The sequence below is a fragment of the Eublepharis macularius genome, chromosome 9 (assembly GCF_028583425.1).
Source record: "Eublepharis macularius isolate TG4126 chromosome 9, MPM_Emac_v1.0, whole genome shotgun sequence".
NCBI lineage: Eukaryota > Metazoa > Chordata > Lepidosauria > Squamata > Eublepharidae > Eublepharis > Eublepharis macularius.
Genome location: NC_072798.1, coordinates 43,388,685 through 43,416,114, shown reverse-complemented (window position 1 = coordinate 43,416,114; position 27,430 = coordinate 43,388,685). Strand labels below are relative to the sequence as shown.

Below are 27,430 nucleotides of genomic sequence, written 5' to 3'. Positions count from 1 at the left end.
GCAAAAAAAGGCTTTCTTAATACTCGTGTGCATTAAGTGTGGACATGTTACTGTTCTGTTGCCTCTCTGGTCATGCTCAAGGTTCAAGGTGAGTGGAGTCAGTGGTTATAACGCAGACGGAACAACAATGCAAGCAGTGCCATGCCAAACAGGTATAAAAGAATGTAGAGAATGAAGAAGGGATAATGTAGAAGTGGTTGATGGGGAGGTAGTATTGAGCCCTTCCCCTGACCACACCTCCAAACTTGCCTTCTCCTGTCCACATTGCTGTTGGTGCAGCTGGCTTCCTATCTAATGTAGGTTTACTTGTGGTCTTGGTCTGGCTGGAAGAAAAGCAACCGAGGAAAGGAAGTTTTGATGGGAAAGGCATAAGCAGTGGGGACATTTAGTACCACACTCCCACCTGTCCTTCTGCATGAAGCTTCTCTTCTTATATCCATTGGGCAGCCAGTCATATCCTGCTGCTATCACACCCTGTTGGATGCTAACAGTGCAGTCCTCAGCAGTGTAACACTTTTATAAGTCAATTGACTTCAACGGAAGGGTGTAGCTCTGCTTAGAACTGCTCTGAAGAAGAAGTGGTAAAGGTTTGTGTGTACATGTGTGGAGAGGCACAGTGTGCATCCATTACAATGGCGATGGTGGCTACAGTGTGGTCATGAGTCTAGAACCTTCAAGTTCAATGTCTGGCATCTCACTGAAAAGACAACAGCAACCCAGCACAGGGGGAAGGGGGGTCCTGGCTGGAGAAGTGGACTTTCATGAGACAGGAAACTCTGAAGGGGGCTTATAGCACATTCCTGAACATGTTTGGCTTTGAAATAAGTCTCTCCATATTTAGTAGGACTTATTTCCAGGTAGGAATCCTTAGGAATGCAAACAAGAACCATTTTTGGAATAATCATTATAAAATTATTCAGCTATTTGTTTCGATTTCTTCCTCATAGTACTTTCCTCAGATATTGAACAATGGATAAAGCCAAGGAAACCTCCTAGACGACCAGGGCAAGTGACAAAAGGGGGCTTACTCTACTCAGTTGGTAAATTGACTCTTATAATATGGGGGTTCTGAGAAAATAGATCTAGCCTTGCTTGACAGAACTGACTATTCACAAATATCTTCTGTTTCATCCTTTTGGAATTACTCTAGAAGCGGCTAGTAATTTGGTCTAGTTAACTTTAACCTATTATTTTGATATGGCATAAAAGAAAATGGGTGGCTGCTTATTCTCCACCAGCTGATGTGGAAACGTTATAGACGCTTCAGCCTGAGCTCCCATCAGCCACAAAAGTAGGTGTGGTTATTATTCCTAGTCATGCTCAGCTCAGAGATCTGCTCTGTGGCCTTCACAGCTAAGAGGGGAAGGAAGCGGCGCCCTTTGCCACGTCTCCATTCTTGCCATAGAGCATTCCATAACTCGGAGATGTCTGCCTACGTAATGAGAATTTTACCACCCCTGTTTCCCCAGGGAAACAGGCGTAGTAAACCTCTTCCTCAGATGCTAGAGATGACCTGTATGTTCAGCATAAGTAAACTTCCTTGGAAATGGTAAATTTATTTACCCATTGATGACACTAGTTAAAGATCCTGTTTATGCCTTCTAATTCTTTTACCGCACAAAATTAAACTGTATTACTAGTGCATCTGCAATCAGAGCAATACACTGGATTTATTTATTCATTTGAACAATATTGGGGTGGATGGGGTCTAATTTCCATATAAGTTGCTTTTGCAAGCTATTTAGTATTTTAAATCATTTTGATAAGAGTCTAGTGGCACCTTAAAGACTTAACACTATTTATTTCAGTATTCAGTTTTCATGATTCAGAGCCCACTTATTCAGAAGCATCTGAAAACATGAGCTCTGACTCATGAAAGCTTATACTGGATTAAATGTTGTATTTAAGGTGCCACTGCTGCTTTGTTTTGTTACAGTAGACTAGCAGGCCACCCCTCTGAATCAGTAAGAGTCTTTTCTCTCTCACAATTGTTTCCTTCTTGTAGTCTATAATGCAGCCCTTGATGGGAAGGCACTACAGTCCAGCACCTACAATCAATTAGGTGGCCCGGAAAATGCCATTGATGGCTCTGAATCAGCTAATTATTTACGTGGACAATGCACGCACACACAGCTAGAAGATAACCCGTGGTGGATGGTGGACTTGAGGGCAGAGTTTAAGGTGTTTAGTGTACGTGTCACCAATCGAGGAGACTGCTGTTCAGAACGCTTAGATGGTGCTGAAATCCGGATTGGGAAGTCAAAAGATCAAGGTGGCATCACAAATCCCAGGTACACTTAGTGGTACATTCATTTATCTACTTCATTTATAGCTTTCCTTTCTCACTGAGACTCAAGGTGGATTACAAAATATGAAACAACAATTCAGTCAGCATATAAAAAGTTACATAATTAGAAAACCACACAAATGTAAAACTATCTAAGGCATGGCATACCATCATGAAGACAGTAGATTACAACGATAAAAGAAAGAAGGTGATGGATACAAGAAACATTGCAATAGACTGCAATCCTGTTCCCTTATAAAAGCATCCTCCTACATTGTTGTATTATACTATGGTTCTAATCTCTTTATAAAAATGCTCTTCTGAACATTTGTTTTGCCCTTTCTCAAAATGATGCAAGCATGGAGCCATTACAGAACTGGGGCACAGACAGAGAATGAAGTGAATCCAAATAGATCCCTAACAGTTTGTTTTATAAAAATTAGAGTAGGCTATTCTTGCTTTCTTCCACAAGTATTGGACTTGTTTTTATAGTATTCTTTAATTCTCAAACAAATATGCCAATGAGTATGTACTGGTGTTTTTTCAAGGTGTGCCACGATCACCTTGCTGGGTTCTGGAGAAACACATAAGTTTAACTGTGAAGGAATGATAGGACGGTATGTGACACTCACCATCCCAGGTGAACAGAAATATCTCTCACTGTGTGAAGTCCAAGTGTTTGGTTTGAGGGTAACTCCTCCCAGTAAGTATATACGTTTCCCAATTGAAATTAATTTTATTGTCGAAGGCTTTCATGGCCAGAGAACGTTCGTTGTTGTAGATTTTCCGGGCTGTATGGCCGTGGTCTTGGCATTGTAGTTCTTGACATTTCGCCAGCAGCTGTGACTGGCATCTTCAGAGGTGTAGCACCGAAAGACAGAGATCTCTCAGTGTCAATGTGTGGAGAAGATGTTAACAGGTAATTTATATCTACTCAGGAAGATAGGTTTGGGCTGAGTCATCCTGTAAGAGTTTCCCAGGGTGTGGAGTGCTAATGGGGGGAAGCTTCACTGTATCCTGAAGAGGTTCTTTTGCATATGGATTGGTGGTTGATATGCTAATCTTATCTGCAGGGCTATTGTAAGATGTAGAGCATTTTGTTAGTCTGGTGTTTTTCAGGACTGGAAACCATGCCCTATTCATTCTTAAACTCTCTTCTTTCCTGTTGAAATTGTGCTTATGCTTATGAATTTCAATGGCTTCCCTGTGCAATCTGACAAAGTAGTTGGAAGTGTTGTCCAGTATTTTAGTGTCCTGGAATAAGATACTGTGTCCTGTTTGAGTTAGGCTATGTTCAGCCACTGCTGATTTTTCAGGTTGGCCAAGTCTGCAGGGTCTTGCATGTTCTTTTATTCTTGTCTGGATGCTACACTGTGTGGTCCTGATGTAAACTTGTCCACAGCTGCAGGGTATGCTGTATACTCCAGCAGAGATGAGGGGGTCTCTACTGTCTTTTGCTGATTGTAGCATCTGTTGTATTTTTCTGGTGGGTCTGAATACTGTTTGTAGGTTGTGCTTTTTCATAACTTTTCCCATCTGATCAGTGATTCCTTTGATATATGGCAAAAACACTTCCTGTGGGGGACTGTTTTTCCTTAGTTGTTTGATTTATCCTTGGTTTAATCGCTCTTCTGATTTCATTTCTGGAGTAGCCATTTTCTTGAAGTGCGTTGTTTAGATGATTTATTTCCTTATTGAGAAAGTGTGGTTCACATATCCATCTTGCATGGTCTACTAATGTTTTTATTATGCCTCTTTTCTGTCATGGGTGGTGATTGGAGTTTTTGTTTAAGTACTGATCCGTGTGAGTTGGTTTCTTGTAGACCTTGTGACCTAATTGAAAGTTTGCTTTGCAGATGACCAAGGTAACTAGAAATGGGAAAGAAGAGAGTTTAAGAATTAATAGGGCATGGTTTCCAGTCCTGAAAAACACCAGACTAACAAAATACTTTACATCTTACAAAAGCCCTGCAGAGAAGATTAGCATATCAACCACCAATCCATATGCAAAAGAACCTCCTCAGGATACAGGGAAGCCTCCCTTCATTAGCATTCCACTCCCTGGGAAACTCTTACAGGATGACTCAGCCCAAACCCACCCTCCTGAGTAGATATAAATTACCTGCTAAAATCTTCTCCACACATTGACACTGAGAGATCTCTGTCTTTCAGTGCTACACCTCTGAAGATGCCAGTCACAGCTGCTGGCAAAATGTCAGGAACTACCATGCCAAGACCACGGCCATGCAGCCCGGAAAATCTACAACAACTAAATAATTTAATTTTGATACATAATTGTCCTTTTGATGAAGGAATTCAGTTGTCTAACTTGTACAATGTTTTAAAGGGGGCGGGCTATCCACCCAACAAGAATAGGACTTATACAGATGTCATGGGTGGGTGGGGGAGAACTTCGAGAAGCATGGCATCCAACAATGGAAGGAGGTGAGTGGGGGGAACAGGAGTGGAAAGAGGAAAGGGAGTGAAAGAAGGGCAACAAGGCAGCAACAAGGAATTATTTGTTTATGTTATTTATAGTCCACGTTTCTCACTGAGAATCTCTCTACATGAGACATCTTACATGAGGACCCTTAAGTGTAGGGAGATGCAATGTTAGCCGGCAAGCATAGTTTAAAAAGACACAGCCCCTGGAGGTCGATCCTCAGAGGGTTTGTTAATTTCATCTTCACTTTCCCCAAAGTGGAATGGCAAGGGTAAGGGAAGTAGAAGAGAGCAGAAAAATGGGGCTGATAGGAGCAGGGTGAGGATGGGGAAAGGAGAAATTGCATCGATCAATTGATTGATAAATTGATTGATTACATTTATAGCCCACCCTCTCCATGAGCGGGCTCATGGGTTGTGTGTGTGTGTGTGGGGGGGTGAAACTGCATGTTGGACAAAGGGATGGTGAGGAAGAAATGTCAGCAAGTTGGGTGAGGAGGGGATGACAGAGCTTGGAGGGGGAGAAGAAGCAGAGATGAAATGGAGGGAAGACAGCAACAGAGCTGGAGCAAAAGGGGGTGAAAGCAGAGCCCTTTGGTAGATAGAATGGATTTTCCCTCCCTTACAGGTCCTTGTGGGACTGCATCGTGTCAAATAAATATTTGGGAATCCACTGGCTGAGTTTTCTGAATGCTTTTTTGTTCTTTAGTAGTTTAAGAACAACTTTTTCTTGTAGTCCCCAATGTGGCCCTTGAAGGTACGGCTTCCCAATCTAGCACCCTCAACAAACTAGGATATGCAGAGAATGCCATTGATGGGTCAACATCAGTTGATTTTATTCATGGATCATGCACTCACACAAAGGAAGAGCTTAATCCATGGTGGACAGTAGACTTAAAGGCAGAGTTTCGTGTATCCAGCGTGAGTCTCACCAATCGAGAAGACTGTTGTGCTTGGCGGCTCAGTGGTGCTGAAATTCGGATTGGGAATTCATTGGAGGAAGGAGGCTCTACAAATCCCAGGTACCTGCTGCTTTGGCTGAGGACTCATAGAAATGGCACAGGGTAAAAAATACACCAGACTCTGGTGCATAAAACCCAATGTCTTTAGTCTTGCATGCTGGAAGAATGTAATTTCATTCTTTCAAAGTAAATTAAAGTGTAGGTGTGAGGCACAGTCTTCACGAGGGTTGTTGGGGTGGCCCCCTCCGTCATGCTTTGTTGGGGGAGGGCCAGGGCTGGCTCCAGCATTGCTGGCATCTGAGACAGCTTAACGGCTGCCTCTGTGCACGCACGTGTGCCAGGCTGCATGATGACATCACTGCGTGTGATGTCATCACGCAGAGCTGGTGCGTGTGCAGGGGGCTTTCCAGCCCTCCTGTTCCGTTACTCTGTGTGCCAGGTGCAGCCGGCCACCCTGACTGCCAGCTGTGCCTGGCCCACAGAGCAACGGAATGGGAGACTGCCCGCTCAGCTGCCCCACGCTGCCGCCACCACCACGTGCTCCTGGCTGGTGGCGGTGGCAGCAGCTCCATGGCACATGCCCCTGCCCTCGGGCCAGCGCCCCTCCGGTGCCTTTGCACCCTGGTACCTCTTGAGAGTCCAGGCCCCTCAGCGCTTCCTCCCTGGCTAGAGTCTGGATCCCCATTTTTAACCTCCCTCCTATCTCCCTTGTTGCCCTCAGCCTCACCTCCCTAGCCCTGCCCCCATGGTGTGTGCAGTCGCCAGCACCAGGTATTGGAATAGGGCCCAGCATATCCTTTGGCCCCACTCCCATTGGCTCTTTCTGGCACTGTGGCAACCAGGGAATTGGGCACCAGCCTGCTTAGGGTTCCTCCTCCACTTCCTCTCTTCCAGCAGCGTCTTGAGCTAGTGCTGGTCATGCCCAGCCCCACCCTGCTGGCCCAAGGCTCGCCGTGATGGTGGAGCCATGCCTTGACCCTGTTGCTGCACTGGCTGCGGCAGTGGCCACCTGGCCTTCCCGTGAGCCTCTGGCCTTGCCACCAAGGGGAGGGAGGCTTGTCACCCAGCAAGGCTGCCTGCCTCTTTCCAGGAGCTAACCCTGTGCTGGCTCACTGGACCCACCCTTGTCCCATCTTGGCCTAGGAGGTAAACCAGGCCTTCCTCAGGTGCTGGGAGAGAATGGGGTGGAGGCTGTGCCACCGTTGTTGCTTGGGGCGGGGGTTGCCGGGTGCCATGCTGAGTCCCTGGACACACCCCTTTCCTTGGGGGTTGGTTGCTTTCTTGGGTCAGGTCCTCAAATAGGGTTCGGGGCCTCTCCCCTTTCTTGTACCTGGCTGCTTGGAATTTTTGTCACTATGCATCCAGGGTGATCTCATACTGGTCAAGCATGGCTTCCTTGAGCTTCTCATAGTCATGCCTTCCTCCTTTAGTAGAGACTTGAGAGTGGCCTGGGCCTTGCTGGTGTGAAAGGGGCCCAGAATGAAGGCCCATTGTGCCTGAGGCCACTGGGTAGCTGTGGCAGTGTGCTGAAAGGCTTCTCAGTAGGCATCTTCATTGTCGTTGGGCCATAGCCAGGTGGAATGCTGACTGTTTGGGTGTTCCTGGAGTCCCTGCTTTGGCACCGGTAGCAGAGCGGCCCCCAGCTTCTAGGGCCCTGCAGAGGTCCCACCCCAAGGCGGCTTGCGATTCATGGCATTGTTGCATCACATCATGAAGCAACCATTCCTGATGTTCTGCCAGCCACTGGCCAAACTGAGCCACACCCATCACGGATGGAGCGGCTGGAGGGTTCTCAATGGTGGGAGCCTCGGATGGCTCTGGTTCAGGTGAAGGGACTCCTGGCATAGCTGGGATAGGCGGACAAGGTGGGAGGACATTCTTTCATAGGCTGACTGTCTGCATTCTCCAACACATGGTGAGGCGTGGTCATCATGAGGGTTGCCGGGGTGGTCCCTTCCATCATGCTTTCTCGGGGGGGGGGGCTCCCCAAGCCTGAGAATAGACAGTAGGTAATGATGGTCTTCAAATGACCACTTGATTCTAATAACTATTAACTTATTTCCTTTCAAGATGTGCGACAGTCACTTCAGTGGGTGCTGGAGAGACCCAGAATTATGAGTGTGGAGGAATGCAAGGACAGTATGTAACGATTACCATTCCAGGAGGTCATTACCTCACGCTATGTGAAGTCCAAGTGTTTGCTGTAAAGATGGATTCTTCTGGTAAGCAGAGGCTTCTCAGACATGCATTTCAGTTTGAAGCTATCTTTTGCTGGAGAGACAGCCTGTACAGAGCAACTTTCCCCCTATTGCTATGACTTCAGTCACTTCAAAAATACTTTGTTTCTGCTAGGAGTTCTGGGATCACAGCTGATCGCCAGGCTACAGAGATCAGTTCCCCTGGAGAAAATGGGCACCTTGAAGGGTGGACTCTATGGCATTATACCCAGCCGAGGTCCCTCCCCTCCCCTCCCCAAGCCCTGCCCTCCCCAGGCTCCATGCCCCAAAGTTCTAGGAATTTTCCAGCTGGGAGATGGCAACTCTATTCCTAGGCATGCTGTGTGCTCTGCTAAAGGAGTTACTGGTATATGTTATTCATCACGGGTGCTGTCTGAAAAGTATCTGTTACCCTCAGAACAAAGCGTGTCACTGATTCTTTTCATCAGCTGGAAGTGCCAAGACTAGAGACTATTATGTGACATAAAAAATGAAATGTGTACCACAGATAGGGATGGCTATGTTTGCAACAGACTGAATTATAAACGAAAGAGCTCACTGGGAGATACAGTATTTTAGAACAGGAAACAGGAAGAAGGAGGATGGGGTTCAGGGCTCAGCCTAGGCTGCTATACTGAATGATGCAGCAGTTGTTTAAGATTTACAATAAATCTTGTATGGGATCTAAATTGTACTCAGTTACTTGAAAGAACACTGTGGCAATGAAAATGTCTCTTCTGCCTCTGAACCTCCTATGGCCCTCTCCCCTTGATTGGGGGAACGAAGAGGAGACTCAGCTGTCATACACCCTCTGGGTTGTGGGCAGCAGCCCACCAGCTTGGTGACACTGTGCACATGCACCCCCTCTGGGGCTCAGGCAGCAACCGATTGGCTCAGTGGCCACCATGCACAGGATTACCAGATGCCCACCAGTGGGTGGCAACCCCTGGTGATTCCTGCCTCTGCCCACTGATCGCCAGCTGATTGGCTGGAGGGTGCAGTTCTGGGACAAATGTCCACTTAGGAAGAAGCAGGCAGTGACCCCTACCAATGACATCATTTCCAGTGTGACCTCAGAAGTAATGGCATTACACCTGGGACAATTCTTTAAAAATTGGCCTCAAATGCTAAGTTTGGGTGATGCCATTGCATCCTCAGGCATGCCAGAAATGTCATCATTGGTAAGGGCAGCAGGCATGCATGCATGATTAAGTACTCCAACACTCCCATCCCTCCTTTACTGTCAGTTGCTAGGGTGAACCTTGCACAGGACAAGGGCTACACTTATTCGATCATGGGGTGGCCCGTGTGTGTGGGGGGGCAGGGCGGGGGGGTTAGCAGTAGCATTGCCAAATTCCTATATACTCCCAGTGGGAGAAGGGGAGAACTGGTACTCGTTGGGATATCAATCCTCGTGTGCATTCCCAGTGACAATGTCACTTCCAGAAGTAATGTCATTGTGCCAGCCACTCTGGAAGTGATGTCGTCACACCTGCCCAGAGTCTGCATGCCTGAGATGCCTGCTGGTGGAGGAAATTGCTGGATGGCTAGGAATCTCCTGCTGGTTGCCAGTGACAGTTGGGCAAGTGGACAAACGGCAAGGATCAGCCTGGGATCCCTAGTTAGCAGTGACTGTGGAGTAGGGTTGCTAACCTCCAGGTGAAGCCTGGCGATCTCCAAGAATTGCAAGTGATTTCTGGACTAGAGAGATCAGTTCCCCTGGAGAAAGTAGCTGCTTTAGAAGGTGGACTCTATGGCATTATGCTCCACTGAGATCTCCCCCCTCCTTAAATCCCACCCTCAAATTTCTCAGCCTTGAGTTAGTAACCCTATTCTGGAGCCCCATCCTGGCCTCTTGCCCAGGACCCCAGAATCATTAAGATGACTCCCAGATCCAGGAGGAATGTCCACAACCATCCATCATGATTTTCCTTCTTGTTTGGTTAAGTGCCACTTCCAAACCGTTTGCTTTGGATTCCATGCAATGGGTGTACCTGAGAGCTGTAAATTTTGTAGCCAAATAATGGACATATCATGTGAATTCAACAGTGAATAATTCCAGAATAATTAATCTGGTAGTTAGGAAATATACATGTGGAACTCACAAATGGCAAAAGCAATAAGGGAATTTTGTCTCGATTATGAAGCTGTAGGCTTTAATGCACGTGCAAACACAGAGTTTTCTTAATATAAAAGAGTCTGTTTTAGGGAGGTACAGGCAATGATAGCAGACACTGGGGCTCCTCCAGTTCTTAATGAATTTCATGGCAAGAAGTCTGACAATTCCTGCTGTAGATTCACATGTATGTAATATCTCTATTTTTTCTATCTTAAATTGCACAGAGAGGGAAAGATCTCACCATGAGAAAGAGGAAGCATAACTGCAAAGTAAGTAATTTCTCCCCCTTTAAATTCACATATTTTAAAACTGTATATGCTTTAAATCTCTTCATGAAGAGGTAGAACTGGGGCTGCTTCTGAATTCTGCCTTGTTCTGACAGATCTGGGAGAAATGGGAGATTCCTCTCCCCAAAATCGAGAGAAGGGCATCTGCACAATTATCTGTACAGTTGCACACATGAAATGTAAAGCTGCACATTACCCAGCTATAATGTAGCATGCGTTCATTTGTACCGGTATTTTTTCTCTCAAGGGGTTAATAGCAGCATCACATATAATTTGACCCTCATGAGACATTCACAAAGGATTGACTGTATCATGCAGAAATAGCAATGCAAAAGAGATCACCCGGGAACTGACTAGATTTGAGTGAAATTTTTCATAAATTTCTAGGTCTACATGGCAGAAGTCTCACTTTTTCTGAGGGAACAAACAAAAGCGATGTTGTGCTCTCTTCCAACACACTTTTTCTGTTAGGGTTCCTGAGGAATTACCAGCTGATCATGAATCACTTTTATTTCCTTTTTAATTTTCTGAAAAGTTCAGTCAATACACTTAGTAAAAACTTGAAATGATAAATATTAATTACATCTTCAACCAGTTCTTTCTTGATATAGAATAATGTATGTTGCCAGCCAACATCTCTATGGCTTTTTAAAATTTCTGTAGGGTTGTCAGTTTTAGCATTCTCATCTAAGCCTTTAACAGGCACTCACTCTTGCTATGAGCAGATGGAGATTTCTAACATTGTACAAAAAATACCCTCATTGCTAGGTTTAACACTATCTCTTGATATGATTTTTGAAGCATCACAATATACTTTAATAGAAAGGTCTCAGGTGTAAAACGGAGTTTCACCTTCAATACCTGTCATATAGTGTTGGATATCATTTTCCAAAAGGCTTGAGTTCTGCAGCGCACATCCAGCACATATGATGAATGTCAGCCCATTCTGTCTGGCAGGACCAACAATAACCAGATTTGCAGTGGAGCCCTTCATAAAGTTGCTCCAGTCTCAGCCCATTTATTTTTTTAAACATTTATTAAAATTGATTTTAACTTCTTATAAACAACCATCACAACAATAACATTAAAGATAACAATAAAATCAGCTGTTGCAAGGTACAATATTGACATTGCTATGTTATATGTGTGTTGAGTTAATAACTCAGTTAGGTTAACTGGGTGGATTCTTTCGATGTAACACAAGCTTTATTTTGTTGTCAATTGTTCAGGATGATAATCTGTATCATGATGAACCAAACAATTGAATAAGTTGTTTGCACATGTCATTTGGTGCTCTGCAAGGTCCAACTAAGGATTTATAGTCCATAACATCATGGTTTGCTACACTGGATTTTTTGGTTGTATGACATTCTTGGCTATATGTTCCATGGGGAGCCATTTTTCTGTAAAATCTGTGGTTGTCTCAGCCCATTTATTTAATTAATTACTTATTTACGTTATTGATAGTCCACCTTTCTCACTAAGACTTTAGGAGGATTATACTGTGTAAGCCAATATGATCAATGGCTGGGACATTCAGTGGGTTGCCAAAGTTTGAAGACAAGCAGAACCAATATAGATCTGAAACAATCCTGAAACAAAAGATATGCAATTTAACATGACATATTAAACAATGCAAAAAATACCCAGTAGGAACAAACTTGCCGCAATAGATAGTATGCAGTAGTATAGTCTACAGTCCCTACCCCTTTACCAAAGCATCTCTCTGACATATTAAACATTAAACGATAATATCATATCTAGATAGTATCATGTGTGAGAGTTCTTAAAGAACTCAAAATGTGATTAAATTCTAATATATGAGACTAACTTTAAGGACTTCACAAGAGAACTGGAAGGTAGCCAGCATAACACCAAGAGATCCAGAAGAGAGATGAGAAGTTATGGACTTAATGTCTGTTACACTTAATGTCTGTTACACGTAAATTGATGGAAGATATTAAAGCTAGAATGATTAAGAACAACAATTGATGAAGAAGAATCTGGATGGCTTTTACAAAGGGAAATCCTGCCTCACCGGCCTTTTGGAATTCTTTGTGAGCATTAAGAAGCATGTGAATAAGGATGAACAAGTAGATATTATATACTTGGACTTTTAAAATGCTTTTGACAAAGCCCTTTGCAAAAGGTTCCAGAAAGAATGTGGTAATCATAGAATAAGACAGCAGGTCCTCTTATGAAGCAGTAACTAGTTTCTTGGAAAGGGTTAGAAAACAGGAATAAATGACTTTAGTTGATTCACCCTCATTGAAGCCGATTGATTTCAATAGATTTAGCCTGGAGTTGCTCTGCCGAGGATTGTACTGGTATTCTGGTATATCTCTAAGGTGAACAGTGATACTGATCTGCCATCTTAAAGCAATTTTCTCTTATTTGTAGGAACAAACCCACAGAATCCTCAATCCTCCAAAGGACCTTAAAAAGATATATTAACTGCACTGTGAACTGTATCAAACGTAATTTGCTGTTATCAGAAACAAATGTAATACAACTATCAAAATGAATAAAATAATGATATAACTGACAATGATGTAGATGTATTTCTTATATCATTTTAATGATTTAACTGTAACTCCAGGGATGCCAGGTCCCCATACCTTGAAACCGGGGGTGGGGTGCTTCTGGTGTTTTTTCTGTGTTTGGGACAGATTCCTAAAGAATCAGCCACACCAGACCCTGTTGCTTCCGGTTTAAACCAGCAGAGATGTCATAGACAACCTGTGGAGCATGTGTGCGCCTTCTCACTGTGCTCCAGCCAGCCTCCCCACATCTCCCCCCCCCCCCGCAACACACACACACTGACCAAGTAAGCGGTGGTGAGAGCAGCAGCAGGCAGCAGGGGAAGCCCCACTCCTTGCAGGGGATTGGCATCCCTCGTAACCTCTGCCACAGAGGCAAGGATTGTAATGAATCAACTTCTGCTATTTGGCATATTTATGAAACTTTCAAGTAGAAATCTATTCATGACTTCCGGTTTGGGATCCATGGAGGTCTAACGCAGCTCTAATAGTGGAGCTGACCGGGCTGCCGTTTCCAGCGGCCGGTGGGGCAAATCTAGCCCGCGGCCACCTGCTCCCAGGCAGGGAACAGGCAAAGAACGCTCAAGTACCTCAGGGCGCGTTGATCTCGGGCGAGGGGGGGTTCTGCGCTAAGGACTCTCTCTCGTCCCTTGAGGTCCCACCCTAAGACAGGTCGGCATAAATCTCTGCGGCAGATCCGGGGCCAGTGCGGCTGGCATAAGATCTTCATGCCCAAGCTTCAGCAGGGGAAAGTAATTTTGGAAGAGAACTTGAAATCGAAGCAGTGATTACAACCCAGAAAGACGTTTGAAAAGGTAAAGATCACTATCTCTCAAACCGGGACAGATTGTTTAAAGTAATGAGGCTTTAAAGTGAACTTTTAAACTGCAACAGATGGATTATATTGAGAAAAAGATCCGGCAAGAATTTGATTAGAAAAAGGACTAAGTTAAAGAAAGTTATTGAAGAAAATAGACAATTGTTTACCATACCTGTGGTTATAAAGCGATAGCAGGCTGTGAGAAAACATCTATCATCGCGAGAGCTGCAGTGGAGAGTCGGCAAACAGGAAGTGCGTAATAGTGATAGAGGTGCTGGTGAGAGAAGGTCCTTATCGAAAGACAGGAAGAAGGGAATCGCCATTTTTGAAAAGGGAAGGGCATTGACTTCAACAGAAGCGGAAGTAGGACATCTTGGATTATAAAAAGACTATAGAAAAACCATAGAGAAAAGACGCCCGACATTTTGGATTTTGTAAACGTCTCTTGTTTATTTTAAGAACCAGGACATTTAAATTACTTCAAAGGGACATCAATTTAGATGCCACGGAGTTAAGGAAACGTGCAGACTCGTGGGAGCGAGGTAAATCAAGCCCCACGATGTCGAAGAAAGAGTGGCAAACAGCTATTGAGAATTTGGACAAAAAATTCCTTGAAATGTTAAAGGAATTGAAGGAAACGAAACAGGAGTTGGTGAGAGAAGTTAAAGATGTTAAAGAGACAGTAAAAAATGAATTGGCAGAGGTGAAGAAGGGAATGGAAACAATACAAACCGACCTACAGGCAGCGCAGCAGAAAGTTAATGTTGTGGAAAAAGCGATGAAGAATCTTACAGAGACGCAACGAACGGATATGAGAGTGATAAGGGGAAGAATGGCGGTTGCGGAGAGTAAATATATGGAGAAACAGCTGAGGTTTCGAGGTCTGCCGGAAATAGAGAAAAAGACAGCACAAGAACAGGTGACTGAAGTGTTAGCTGAATACCTGGGAAAGGAGGAGGAGGAAGTTGTGGCTATCCTGGATGTGGCGTACCGAATAAATTCCAGATTCGCGGCCCAGAGGAAATTACCAAGGGATGTGATTGTGCAATTTACGACAAGGAATATAAGAGAAATGATAGTGAGTAAACAGTTTCAAGATCCATTGGTAGTCGATGGCAAGACGATTATCATCATGAAGGAGTTACCCAGATCGGTGTTGCTTGATCGGAAAAAATATAAAGTGCTTGTGCAGAATTTGAAGGACATGAAAATAAGATATAGATGGGAATTACCGGAAGGGATATCGTTTGAATTTGGAGGAATGAAAAAGCGCATCAGATCTGAATTCGAGATGGAAAAGTTTATGAGGGACAATGAAAAGGTCTTACCAACAACAAGGTTATGAATATGGAGTGCAAAGTTTTATCTTGGAATGTAAATGGACTTAATTCACCCAAAAAGAGAAAAAGTACTTTCCACTGGCTATTAAAACAAAAAAGTGACATTGTATGTTTGCAAGAGACCCATATCAGAAATCAGGATGTAAAATATCTTAAAGTGAGTAAGTTGGGCACTGACTTTGTAGCGGCCTCAAAAAAGAAAAAAAGGGAGTGGTATTATATATTAAAGAGGAGCTACAGCCAAAATTAATGATTAGAGATGTGGAAGCCAGATTTATAGCAGTGGAATGTACATGGAATTTTTAAAAAGTGTTGGTTATTGGAATTTATGCACCAAATGGTGCCAAAGAGAGCTTCTTTGAGGATTTAAGGAAGCAATTAGATGAACTTTCATATGATCAGATAATCCTTGCAGGAGACTTCAATGGAATTACAAATTTGGAACAGGACAAAAAATCAATAATTGCACAAAAGAAAAGAGGACTTTTACCAAAGACGTTTTTTGCATTAGTGCAACAGGAAACTTTGGAAGATGTATGGAGAACGCGGAACCCCACAAGTAGACAGTATACATTTTTCTCCGCAAGACACTCTACTCTATCACGTATTGATATGATCTGGGCCTCAAAGGACTTAGTGCTCTGGACTAAGGATGTTGAAATAATGCCTATGGTAGGCTCAGATCATAATCCAATTATGTGGAAGTTTGGGAAAAGAGGAAAGGATGGAGAATAAATGAGGATTTGCTACAGGAGGGAGAAAATATGGAGATGTTGAGAAGGGAAACTAAGTTCTTCATACAACATAATATGAATCGAGAAGTACCAACCAATAAGGTTTGGGATGCATACAAAGCAGTAATTAGAGGCATACTAATGGACTTAAACGGAAGAGCACGAAAGAAACGAGAGGAGAAGAGACAGGAGATTATGGAGAAAATAAAAGCCAAAGAAATACAATTAAAGAAAAGACCAGGGAAGAAGAAAATTTATCAGGATATTAAAATTCTTCAAGAGCAGTTGACGGCAATGAATAATAGAGAATTGGAATGGAATTTGAAAAGAATGAATCAAAAGTCGTTTGAAGGTGCAAATAAACCTGGGAAATACTTGGCATGGCAACTGAAGAAGAGAAAAGAAAAAAAGATAATAAATAAAATATGTGAGGACAATAAAGTGCATCTGGAACAGACTGCCATTAGTAGAGCCTTTTACAAATTTTACGCCAAATTGTATGGGAAAAAAGAAGTGAAAAAAGATTCAATAGCGACATATTTGGGAAAAGTAAAACTCCCAATAATCTCGGAAGAGTGGAGAGCTAAATTAAACTGTGAAATAACAGAGGAAGAGATAAGGAAAGCAATACAGTCAACAAATTTGGGGAAAGCGCCAGGGCCTGATGGACTTACAGCAAAATTTTATAAGGTAATGGCCAATGAGCTGGCGCCATTTTTAAAAGAGGTGATCAATGGTGTCTTGAGAGATCAAAGAACTCCAGATACTTGGAGTGAAGCTAATATATCATTGATCCCTAAAGAGGGACAGGACTTGACAAACGTTAAAAATTACAGACCCATTTCCTTACTTAATAATGATTACAAGATCTTTGCGAAGATCTTGGCAGAGAGGCTAAAGGGATGGTTAGCTGAGGCTATTGGGGAAGAACAAGCAGGTTTTCTACTAAATAGACAAATCAGAGACAATTTAAGGACAGTTATAAATGCTATTGAATACTATGACAGGCGTTGTGATAAAGAGGTTGGTTTCTTCTTTGTAGACGCCGAAAAAGCATTTGATAATCTGAACTGGGACTTTATGTTTGCAACTATGGAACAGCTACAAATGGGAGAAAGATTCATAAGAGCAGTTAAAGAAATTTACAGAGACCAAAGTGCAGCAATTGTGGTGAATGATGAGGCGACTAAGAAACTGACTATAGGGAAAGGTACAAGACAAGGTTGCCCGTTGTCTCCACTGTTGTTTATTTTGGTATTGGAAATTCTGATGATACAGATCCGAGAAGATAATGCAATCCGCGGAATAAAGATAAAGGACTTTTCCTATAAGGTCAGAGCATTTGCAGATGATATAATGTTAATTGTGGAAGATCCAATTGAAAACATGCCTAAGGTAATAGATAAAATCAAAGAGTTTGGAGACTTGGCAGGTTTTTACGTAAATAAAAAGAAATCAAAGATATTATGCAAAAATATGACTAAACAAAAACAACAGTTATTAATGGAAATAACTGACTGTGAAGTAACAAGCAAGGTAAAATATTTGGGAATCGAATTGACTGCAAAAAACATAGATCTATTCAAAAACAATTATGAGAAATTATGGACTCAAATAGAGCAGGACTTGATTAAGTGGAATAGATTGAACTTGTCATGGTTGGGAAGAATTGCAGCAGTTAAAATGAATGTTTTGCCAAGAGTGATGTTTTTGTTACAGACAATACCAATTATTCGGGACTCTAAACAATTTGAAAAATGGCAGAGGAAAATATCGGAGTTTGTGTGGGCAGGCAGGAAGCCTAGGGTGAAAATGAAAGTGTTGCAGGATGCAAAAGAAAGGGGTGGAATGCAACTGCCCAACCTGAGACTTTACTATGATGCAATCTGTCTGGTATGGTTGAAAGATTGGATGACGCTGAAAAATTGCAAATTGCTGGCCTTAGAGGGATACAAAAAACTGTTCGGATGGCATGCATATTTATGGTATGATAAAGTGAAAGCAGATTCTATGTTTTTGCACCACTATATTCGGAGAAGCCTCTTCACAGTTTGGAAGAAATATAAAGATTACCTACAGGAAGGAATTTCCTCCTGGGTGGTTCCATATGAAGTAATTGATCCAAGAACGGTCGATAACGAGCAACAGTGTTTAATGTATAAGGAGATAACTCAAATAGAATTTTCTAAAACTAGAATAAAGACACAACAAGAGTTGTCCCCAAACTATGATTGGTTTCAATACAGACAAATTAGAGATCTTTATTATTCGGACTGTGCAAAGGGAGGAATAAGAATGGAGAATTCAGAATTAGGGAAAGTAATTCTACAAGGAGACAAAAAGGAAATTTCAAAGGTTTATAAAGTGTTGTTAAAATGGTATACTGAGGATGAGGCAGTTAAAGTACAAATGGTGAAGTGGGCTATAAACTTTAACAAAGAAATAACAATGGAGGCGTGGGAATACTTGTGGAAAAATACGTTGAAGACTACGACATGTACTAATATTAAAGAGAATGTTTATAAAATGATTTATCGTTGGTATTTGACACCAAAGAAAATAGCGCTAGGGAATTTGAATATGTCTAACAAATGCTGGAAGTGTAGAAAACATGAGGGATCTCTGTACCATATGTGGTGGACTTGTGAGGTAGCTAGGCAGTACTGGGGGGAAATAATAAAAGTAATGAGTGAGATTTTACAATTTCAAGTTAATAAGAACCCAGAACTCCTGCTACTGAACTTGGGAATGCAAGATATGCCAGCACAATACAGGACATTGTTATTCTATATGACAGCAGCAGCTAGACTTTTGTACGCGCAGAAGTGGAAAGTACAAGAGGTGCCAACCATTGAGGATTGGATCTACAAATTGCTGTACATGGCGGAGATGGATAAAATGACAAGAAAATTGAGAGACCTTGACCCAGGGCAGTTTAACAAGGACTGGGAGAAGCTGAAACAATATCTGGTGAAAAAATGGGAGGTGGGTGGAGAACTGTGGCAGTTTGAAAATTACTGAAACACAATAGAAGAAGAGGGAAGTGACTATACCGAGGGGTGGAGAGTTAACTGAATAATTCTAAGCAAATATCATATTGGATTATTATATAGGGTATTAGTAGCACTATTATTATAAGAAATATAAGGATAAAAACTAAATTAAATATCTTTCTGATGGTAAATAATAATTGTACAAGGGTGAATGGATTTATATTAACATATGAAATGTGGATATAACAGATTGACTTATGTTAAACGAATATATGAATGGATTACTTTAGTTAAATAGCTCTATAATGGAGAAATCAGATAATAAAAATGGATAAGACATGTAAAAGGAAGTAAGGAGCAATATATATAGAATATAAGTCAAATTGATTGATTTATTATGAATGTATGTAATGTTTATGGAAGTACTAGAAAATATGTATAAGGTGGGGCAAATTGCTTGTCCCATATTGAAGAGAGTAGAAAGAGTAAGATAGAGTATAGGTTATTGAAATGAATATTATTGAAAGGAATCAGAAATAGCACAATTATGACAGATAAGCTTAGAAGAATTTGAAAGTATATTATAATAAATATAGTTAAGTTGATATGAGTAAAGGGAAAATAGATGAGGGGTTGGAAAACTGTTGGAAGTCAATAAAAGGGGGGGAATGGGAGGGGGTTAGAATTGGAAATTTAAGGGAATGTGAGTGTAAATGATATGATATGTTTCTAATCCAATAAATTTTTTTTAAAAAAGTAGAAATCTATTCATTATCTGCAACTAAATCAGGCATAGAGGGTGCTGCAAACTGCTGCATCATATGTTGCCTTGGCACATGTATCTGAGTGGCAGGAAAAACTAAAATAGAAACAACAGAAAAATAGAAACAACTGAAACTTGCATTGTACACATGGCATAAAGGACTTAAGGCTGCCAGTTCTCTGGTGGGGGTCGGGGATCCCTGGCTCCCAGCCCCCTCCCCACTTACCTGGCCAGTGAGGAAACAGGCCTCTTGGGGCACGCACCCGACGCAGTGCAACAATGTTACTCCCAGGAGTAATGTCGTTGCGCAGCCCCTGGGAGTGCTCCCATGCTGTGGGTAAAGAGCGGAAGTGCTTCCAGGGCCTGTACAATGACGTCACTCCCAGAAGTGACATCATTGTCACTTCTGGAACGTGCCCCAGGAAGTTCGAGAAGATTAAGAAGGTGAGGGCCAGGTGTCTCCCTGCATTCTGCCAGGAAGGTAAGGGCACTGTAGCCACACAATGAGAAGCCCAAACCTTTCACAGTAATGAAACTTCTCTAAAGGCTTGTATTTTTAAGAATAAAGTGCCTGTTCCTTTAATTATATCAGGCACAAGTAGGGTTGCCAGGTTCCCTTACCCTCCCAGTGGGAGGAGAGGCAACCTGGCATTCACATTTTTCAGTGTTTTTGCATGTGTGCACAAAGCGTGCATGTGCTCCTGGGATGACACAATGACATCACTTCCAGGAAGTGACATCACTCAGTGACTGTTCTCTGTACCACATAGACTCCCACTGCTCAACCATGCTATCTAAAACAGTTGCCATGGGACGGGGATGGTCTGTTGGAGATTGGCTGAGCTCCCCTGTGGTGCACAAGGACAATAAACAATCCCTGCAGTAACCAGGTGCTGGGTGGCAGGAGACTGGGCAAAAGGTGGGGCTCAGAGTGGCAAGCCTGCTCAGGGGAGTTAGGTGCCTTGGCCCTCCCCATGGGCATTTTGCACTATGGCCAAACAGTGGCAGCAGGTGTGAGAGAAAAGGACTGAAAACTCCTCTGAGGGTTAGAGGGCACCACATGGGTGGCATGTGCTAAGCGGAGACTTGGACTACCATTGGTTACCCCAGTCATCCCCAAGGGCAAGAAGAGGCAGTGCTCACAGGTTAGTGAGGTTGTTCTGCCATACCTTTGTGCCTAGATAAGTGTATCCCTATCCACCTTCAGCAAACCAAAATATCAGAAACATTTCCTGCCGCAGTAAGCCCCCCCACCCACAACATAGATTTGCAGGATTGTGGTTTCTTGAGAGTCAATCTACACAAGACATCTTACATGAGGATGCTCAAGTGTAAGGAGATGCAATGTTAGCCAGGAAGCGTAGTGTAAAAAGACAGAGCTGACAGAGATTGCTCCTCAGAGGGTTTGTTAATTGTGGGAAGGTAAAATTGACAGAGCCTTTGGGGAGGTGAAGATGAAATGAACAAAGCCTCTGCCAGCACTGTCTTTTTAAACTGTTTCCTGTCTAACATTGTGTCTCCCTACACTTGAGTGTCCTCATGTAAGAGGTCTCGCGAAGAGAAAGTCTGAGACAGCATGGCAAGTCACTGGAACTGAATTCACTTCCAGATGGCCACCACAAAATAAGACTGAAAATCGCCACCTTCCAGCTTCTTGGTCTTCTTGACAATTGTTACATTCTTGTTCGTTCGTCACCTGCATTCTTACAATTTAGTTAAATCACTGGGACACAAAACAATCCTAAGAACACTTTCCTGGGAATAAGCACAATTTAATAGACTTCAGTAGGATTCTGAGTAAAGATTGCACTAGGTAAGGTGTGCTATTGAGTGGCAGGTAGGTCATTTGATGCTGTAGATCAATGCCCTGTGCTGCAGCAATGATCTAATGGCTGCCTGTAATCAATAAAGTTGTGGCCAATTTTGCCACCCAAGTAACTGTGAATGTGTCTTCATTGCCCAGGGCACCAGCCTCAATACAGCTGCAACAACAGCTTACCTTCTTGAAAGCTGAATAGCTTTCTAGCCTCCTGTGTGTCCCAGCCAATCAGAGAATGGAATCTCTATAAAAATTCTATTTACAAAAGGAAACAGAGCCTAAGTAAATTCAACAGATGGCTGAGATCATACTTTATTTTCTCCACATTTATATAAGACTATGAGGACTCAGTTAACCAGCCACTAAATTCTTTGAGAAATAATGTATAACGTCACCAGTTATTTCAAGAAAGGGAAGGGATGTGTATCCCCTTTGGGAGATGACAACATTTGCTTAGAGTCAGGAATAGTGTGTGTATTTGGTAAATGTGCTTCAGGAAAAGTGAGCGCACAATGTTCACTTGCAAGTATTGTTTCCTGAAGGTGACACATGATGCTCTGTCCCCATGGCTAGTTTCCAGTGGGTCACATCCTTCGGAAAGCCAAGTTGCGAGTGTGGGTCAGGAAACGACAAATTCCTGGTATGATGCAAAGCAATCCCACTGGGGCAATAAGACTGGTGGGGCGGAGGGAGAGTATAAATTAGGCTTGTCCAGAAACAGCCTGAGATTTGCTCTTGGGAACATTGATCTGAAAACAAAGGTAGGTGGGATTTTTTTGCTTTGCCTTTGAAATCTCTGGTGCCTTACCTAATCTACTTTTTCTTGGATGAAATATTTTATGATTAAAAATATTGGCACTTACTTTAAAGGGATGCTGACTTTTATGCCATTTACTCTGCTTTTTAAGGTAAAGGTAAAGTCAGTTCAATACATACATATCATTTATTAGATGGCTTTATTTTAAATTGTCTATGTTGGTATTTTATAACTTCAAAGCTATCAATGGTCTGAACTAAAAAGTCTCATAAAACACGGTGCTTGTTCTTGTGAATATTTAATGTAGAATTTGGTTTTCCTCTTTTGGAACAAATAACATATTTCTCATACTCTTGGAAGGTGAGCCAAGAGGCAAACTGTTAATCAGATAAAGGGAGCAATCCTGAGCAAATCTACTCAGACATAAGCCCATGTTATTCAAAGGGGCTTGATTCCAGGAAAGTATTCTTAGGATTTCAGCTGAGCTGACAGTCAATTAGCATTTAAGAATCATATAAGGCTGGTTTGACAAATGACTAAGGGATATTAGATAAGACATTTGCTAAAAATAGTGGGCATTTTACATGCATTTTGCATAGGAGGACTGTACTGGGATCCAATTGTTGAAGTTCTTTGATGTTGAGGAAAGTATTTTACAGCAGTCAAAGAATGAGGAAATATGACTTGGCAATAATAGTAATAGTAATAGTGAGAAAGGCAGACTATAAATAAATATGGACATTTTTTTTAAAAAAAAGAGAGAGATGATAATGATCAACTAGATGATAGTTTACTTCTTCCCTGCTTAGTAGCTAGAGAATACTTAATTGGGAACACCAGAGTTTCTGATCATATCTGTGTTAAGGGCCATTAGCATTTACTCCATCTGGCTACGCGAGTGCATAAGGACTTGTCTGTCCCCTAGATGGGCTGGTTGCCAGAATGCATGACTGCCTTTCTAAATACCCTTTTTTTCCTGCCTCCTATTAAGGGCATGGAGAGAGACATTTTTTCCTACGCTCTTGATCCTACAGAACGCTTCCATGATATACTCCTGAATCAGAGAAGGAGGCTCCATGAGCACATCAAGAGCCTTTGGGAGATCTCACGCAGAATCAACAAGCTGCACAGGTGCTCTCTGATAGCCAACCTCACAGGAAGTTCTTTAAGTGCAGCGGGGGCCATCACGGCCATTGTGGGACTGTCATTGAGCCCTCTCACATTAGGAGCATCTCTTTTGGCTTCTGGTGTGGGGCTGGGAGTGGCTGCTGCAGGCGGAGCAGTCACGGTGTCTTCCGATCTCTCTCTAGTGCTGTCCAATTCCCATGAGGTGAGAAGAGTGAAGGAGATTGCAGTGACTTGTCACAGCCAGATGAGGGAAATCATGAACTGCCTGGAGTTCCTACACCGCAGCCAGAGCCCAAGGGACCCTATCTTACAGGAGGCTGAGAAAAATGCTTCCGTCTCATTGTACAATTCCATCTGCTTTATGGTCTTCTGTGGCTCTCAAGGCTTCCTGGTCCCAGAACACACAAAAGAGGTGACAAAAGTGAGCCATGCTGTTCTCAAGGCCAAAGTTCAGAAGCTGGCAGAAAACCTGGAAGCCTGTGTAAGACCCATGGATGAAATCTGTGAACTTTTAGAGAACAGGGAAGAATTCTTCTGGAAGAAAAAAACTTCAGCACTCTGGGATGTCAGGAGTCCGCGTCACCTTTAAGCAGCAAACGCTTCTCCTGAAAAAAGGAATACAATGACTGGTGCTAAAACAACTTACTGTGGGGTGTTATTTTCTGTTCTTAATGTCAGGCTTGTGTTGAGTCAGTTATTTTTCCATATCCTAATCCCCACAGCCCACATGACAGTGGAGCTCTGCTGCTGCATACGGCAAATGGGAAGAGGAGCTGGGCCAGTCTAAACTGTCACCTCATTCTGGGGTTTGGTGCTTATACTGCGCTGCCCAGCAGCATGTCAGATCTACTGTGTTTGTGTGTATGCGTGTGTGTGTGTGTGTGTGTATGTTGTCCTGGAAATGTCTGGTTTGATGCCCCATCCCAGAAGTGGAAGCGTGGGTTGCTTCTGTTTACACACGTACTCTTTAAGGTCTTTTAAAGTGACAGTGGAATGCTGTTTTATTTTACATACTTATAAAGTTTTGCAGGAGTATATGGGAACAATTTCCAAAGCTCCAATTTGAAATGTCCAGTATATATTTGACTCTGACAGCACTGAGATAGATAAAGAGAAGGGTCATGATGGAACTGTAGTCAGCCTAGGAAGGAAAGGGCTGCAGATCCCAGAGCCTGTACTCTGCCAAGTTAAAGAAGGCTAATAATCAGGGGTTAAAGGTCAGGCAGCCTGAACGTACCTGAATCCTACTGATGCTCTCAGATTTGCAGCAGATGGGAATTAGCCTGTCTTGAATATGCAACACTAAACCATTCTTGCTCTGTGACAAATCAACTATTTCTGTTACCTGCTGTTGGTGTGCCCTTCTCACACCACATGCTCAGGAGCTTGTACTTTGAGAGATGTAGATAATGACTATTTTAAATGTTCTGGGAGTTTATATTTCATGAAATAATAATACTATTGCCACAATGTGGGAGCAGTTGCTTCACATGGCCAGACTGCATTGAGCTTGTTGTGGCAGAGTATCTTTTTGAAGTTGTTTTGCGAGCATTCTACTTGTCAGAATTTTCAGCTAAAATAGCTAGGGAGGAAGGGAGAACAGAGAGGCCAGCAAAAACCTAGAATTCACCCAAGGGTGAGAATGGCTCTATCTGCCCCCTTTATTTTTCAGATTTGGGATTACTCCCAACAACTCAATCACTTCTGCATATATATGCCAATACCTCGCTGGAAAGAGTAATAATAATACTAATTTTACTTAAACTTTTGCTTGGGGACTTTTTGCAGAACGGAGTGCTTTGGTAAAAATTGTTCCAGGCCTTTCGGTATATTTGTAAAAAGAACTCATTTCTCCAAAAACCTTATTGATAAATAATTCTGTGAAGGATTTCTTTGGGATGCAACAGCACACCAGGCCAATGCACACTCTAAAACAGCTTTAGCAAAAGTCTTCAGAGCTCCGGCCCAGACTAGGCTACTTCAGCTCTGGCACACTCATTTTCTCGGGTCCCATCTATGAATGTGTGTGTGGTTTATAGGAATGCTTTGTATGCTGGGAAGAAAAGATAGTTGAGAGAGGTAGATGATGGTCAGGGATTTGGTCATTTGGAATTCTTATATTCTGTGTTTCTGGAATACATGAGAAACATTTTCTTGCTCTTATGAAGGTTCACAGAAGAGAAGATCCAGATCTCACAAGGCAACTAACAAGCAGTTAGGATTGGTTTGTACTTTCTCAGTGTTAATTTCCTATGTGTGCTAGTCTCAAACATACACACGAACATGTGTGAAAGAGTAAATTCTGGTAACATTTATAAAAATAACAAGTCACCAAAAAGCAGACCTGACACTGTTTCTCTGTATAAGCTATTAAAATTAACTTCTGCAGATATAATGGGGATAGCAATGAAACAGAGGGAAGAAAAAGAGCAAAATGTGAGTCTTTGGTATGTTACAGATAAATGCAAATCCATCCTTACTGAGCACTGAGAAGGAGAAGCTGATCCTAATGCGTAACGGTACTAATGTTACACGAGAAGCAGTTTCAAAATGTGTAAGTCTAGTTCTCAATGAAGTGGTAAACCTGTGTTTGGGCTGTACCATTTCAGACTGCAGGAGACTCACATGATTCAGTGCACCTCCCTACAATAACATTCCCATTGCACAGAAAACAAGAAGTCAAGGAGAAGTTTTCTAGCCTAGCCTTGTCCCTGACATGTTAGTTTCTCATGTACTTGCAAAATTCTCAGCATGAAGGCGCATTTGATCATCTGATCTCCTATTGCAGTCTCTGAAGTGGTTCAGTGAGGCCATACATTGCTAGCGATCACGCTAAACTCCAAAGGCTACTGAATGTATGTCCTCAGGTATGTCATGTGAACTTTAGAATCTTAGAAGTGCAAAGTAGCAACAAGGCAACAGATTTAAGGGTATTGGGGCTTGCAGAATGTGGGTGAGGGGCAGGGTTGCCAATTTTAGGTTGGGAGATTCTTGGAGATTTGGAGGTGGAGTCTGGGAAGGGTGAGGTTGGGAAGGGGAGGAGCTCAGCAGGGATGTAAAGCCATAGAGTCTGCCTTCCAAAGCATCCATTTCTTCCAGAGGAACTGATATCTGTAGCCCAGAAATAGTTGTAATTCCAGGAGAACTCCAGGCCCCACCTGGAGGCTGGCGATTCAAGTGTGGAATGAGCTGTTGATGAACTGCACAGCAGTTTCTTCTCTTTCCAGTATTTCTGCTTTGCTTACACAATTATCTCCAGGAGGTTTCAAGTATGAATACAACAAAAAACAATTTCCAAAGATGACTATGATGCAATTAAAAGTACAGATTAAATGAGTGAAAATGAACTAACTTTGTGTCAGCATTTCTATCAACAAATTGTTTACTCTAGACCACATTCAAGCTCACAGTACCCTTAGCAGAGTCAGTATACTTTGAAGAAAACAGCAAGGGAGTGCTACTAGGCTTGGAGAAATAGGTTTGTTTTCAAACATACAGACTGAGCAGGCACAGAAAAAAGCACAGAGGCAATATTATAGACCCTTCTGCACCTTACACTTTTTTCAAGAAGTCAAGCCAAAACCAATAAAATTGGCTTGACCGTGTTCCTTTCAGACCTTTTCCATGTAATGGTGATATGCTGTCACTTTATTTATTCTGCTCCATACTCAAATAAATCAGAATGGAAGAACACTAGTGCTGTCATCACCTATGGCATCATTGATGGTGTCACGGTGCCAGCCCTTAATTTTTTTTCTTTTTGCACTTGCTAAATGGAAGCAATGTTGGAATGCTGGAGGGGTAACTATTCCCGGAATATGTCCCTCCCAGCCCCCTCTTTGTTTATCTGATTGGCTAATTCAGACTCTGACCTTTTTCCTATACAATATTCCAACCTCTACAAACACAGAAAAATGGAAACAATGGAAGCTATGGGTAATCCAGCACCTCCTGCACGCTGCAAACCATTGCTACACTGATCCAACACTGGATTTAGAAAAAAAATAAAAAGAAAAAAGAGGAGGGGAAGAGGGAAGAGGGGGGGAGAGATGGAAAGGAGGGAAGAGGGAGTGGTTGGATAGATGAGAGTGGCCAATCACAAAGAAGTGGGCTGGCAGATGGCAAGAGAGGGGCAGAAGAGGGCTGAAAACTATATTGCCAAGGAAACAACTAAAAGTCAACATAAAGATTATGTGCAGAGGAAAGCGTCGACTGGAAAACAG

The 27,430-nt window shown here is 42.5% G+C and overlaps 2 protein-coding genes across 2 annotated transcripts in view; both read left to right on the top strand.

Moving 5' to 3' along the window:
• Window positions 1-12,861, top strand: part of LOC129335308 (uncharacterized) — a 51,144-nt gene extending 38,283 nt beyond the window's left edge. Inside the window, exons 15-21 of the mRNA XM_054987745.1 lie at window positions 948-1,040; window positions 2,006-2,291; window positions 2,836-2,990; window positions 5,466-5,751; window positions 7,762-7,913; window positions 10,251-10,295; window positions 12,714-12,861. Of these exons, the coding sequence (XP_054843720.1) occupies window positions 948-1,040; window positions 2,006-2,291; window positions 2,836-2,990; window positions 5,466-5,751; window positions 7,762-7,913; window positions 10,251-10,288 (1,010 nt within the window). The 3' untranslated portion in view covers window positions 10,289-10,295; window positions 12,714-12,861. The remainder of the gene's footprint in view (window positions 1-947; window positions 1,041-2,005; window positions 2,292-2,835; window positions 2,991-5,465; window positions 5,752-7,761; window positions 7,914-10,250; window positions 10,296-12,713) is intronic.
• A 9,195-nt stretch (window positions 12,862-22,056) lies between these two features.
• APOLD1 (apolipoprotein L domain containing 1) lies at window positions 22,057-26,585 on the top strand. Its single transcript, XM_054987713.1, has 2 exons — window positions 22,057-22,083; window positions 23,071-26,585. Exon 2 carries the CDS (start codon window positions 23,074-23,076, stop codon window positions 23,794-23,796), a length of 723 nt encoding a protein of 240 aa, XP_054843688.1. The 5' UTR covers window positions 22,057-22,083; window positions 23,071-23,073; the 3' UTR covers window positions 23,797-26,585.
• Window positions 26,586-27,430: the final 845 nt, after the last annotated feature.

Coding starts and splice junctions, on each gene's coding strand:
- APOLD1 (XM_054987713.1), top strand. CDS start 23,074: ATGGAGAGAGACATTTTTTCCTACGCTCTTGATCCTACAGAACGCTTC.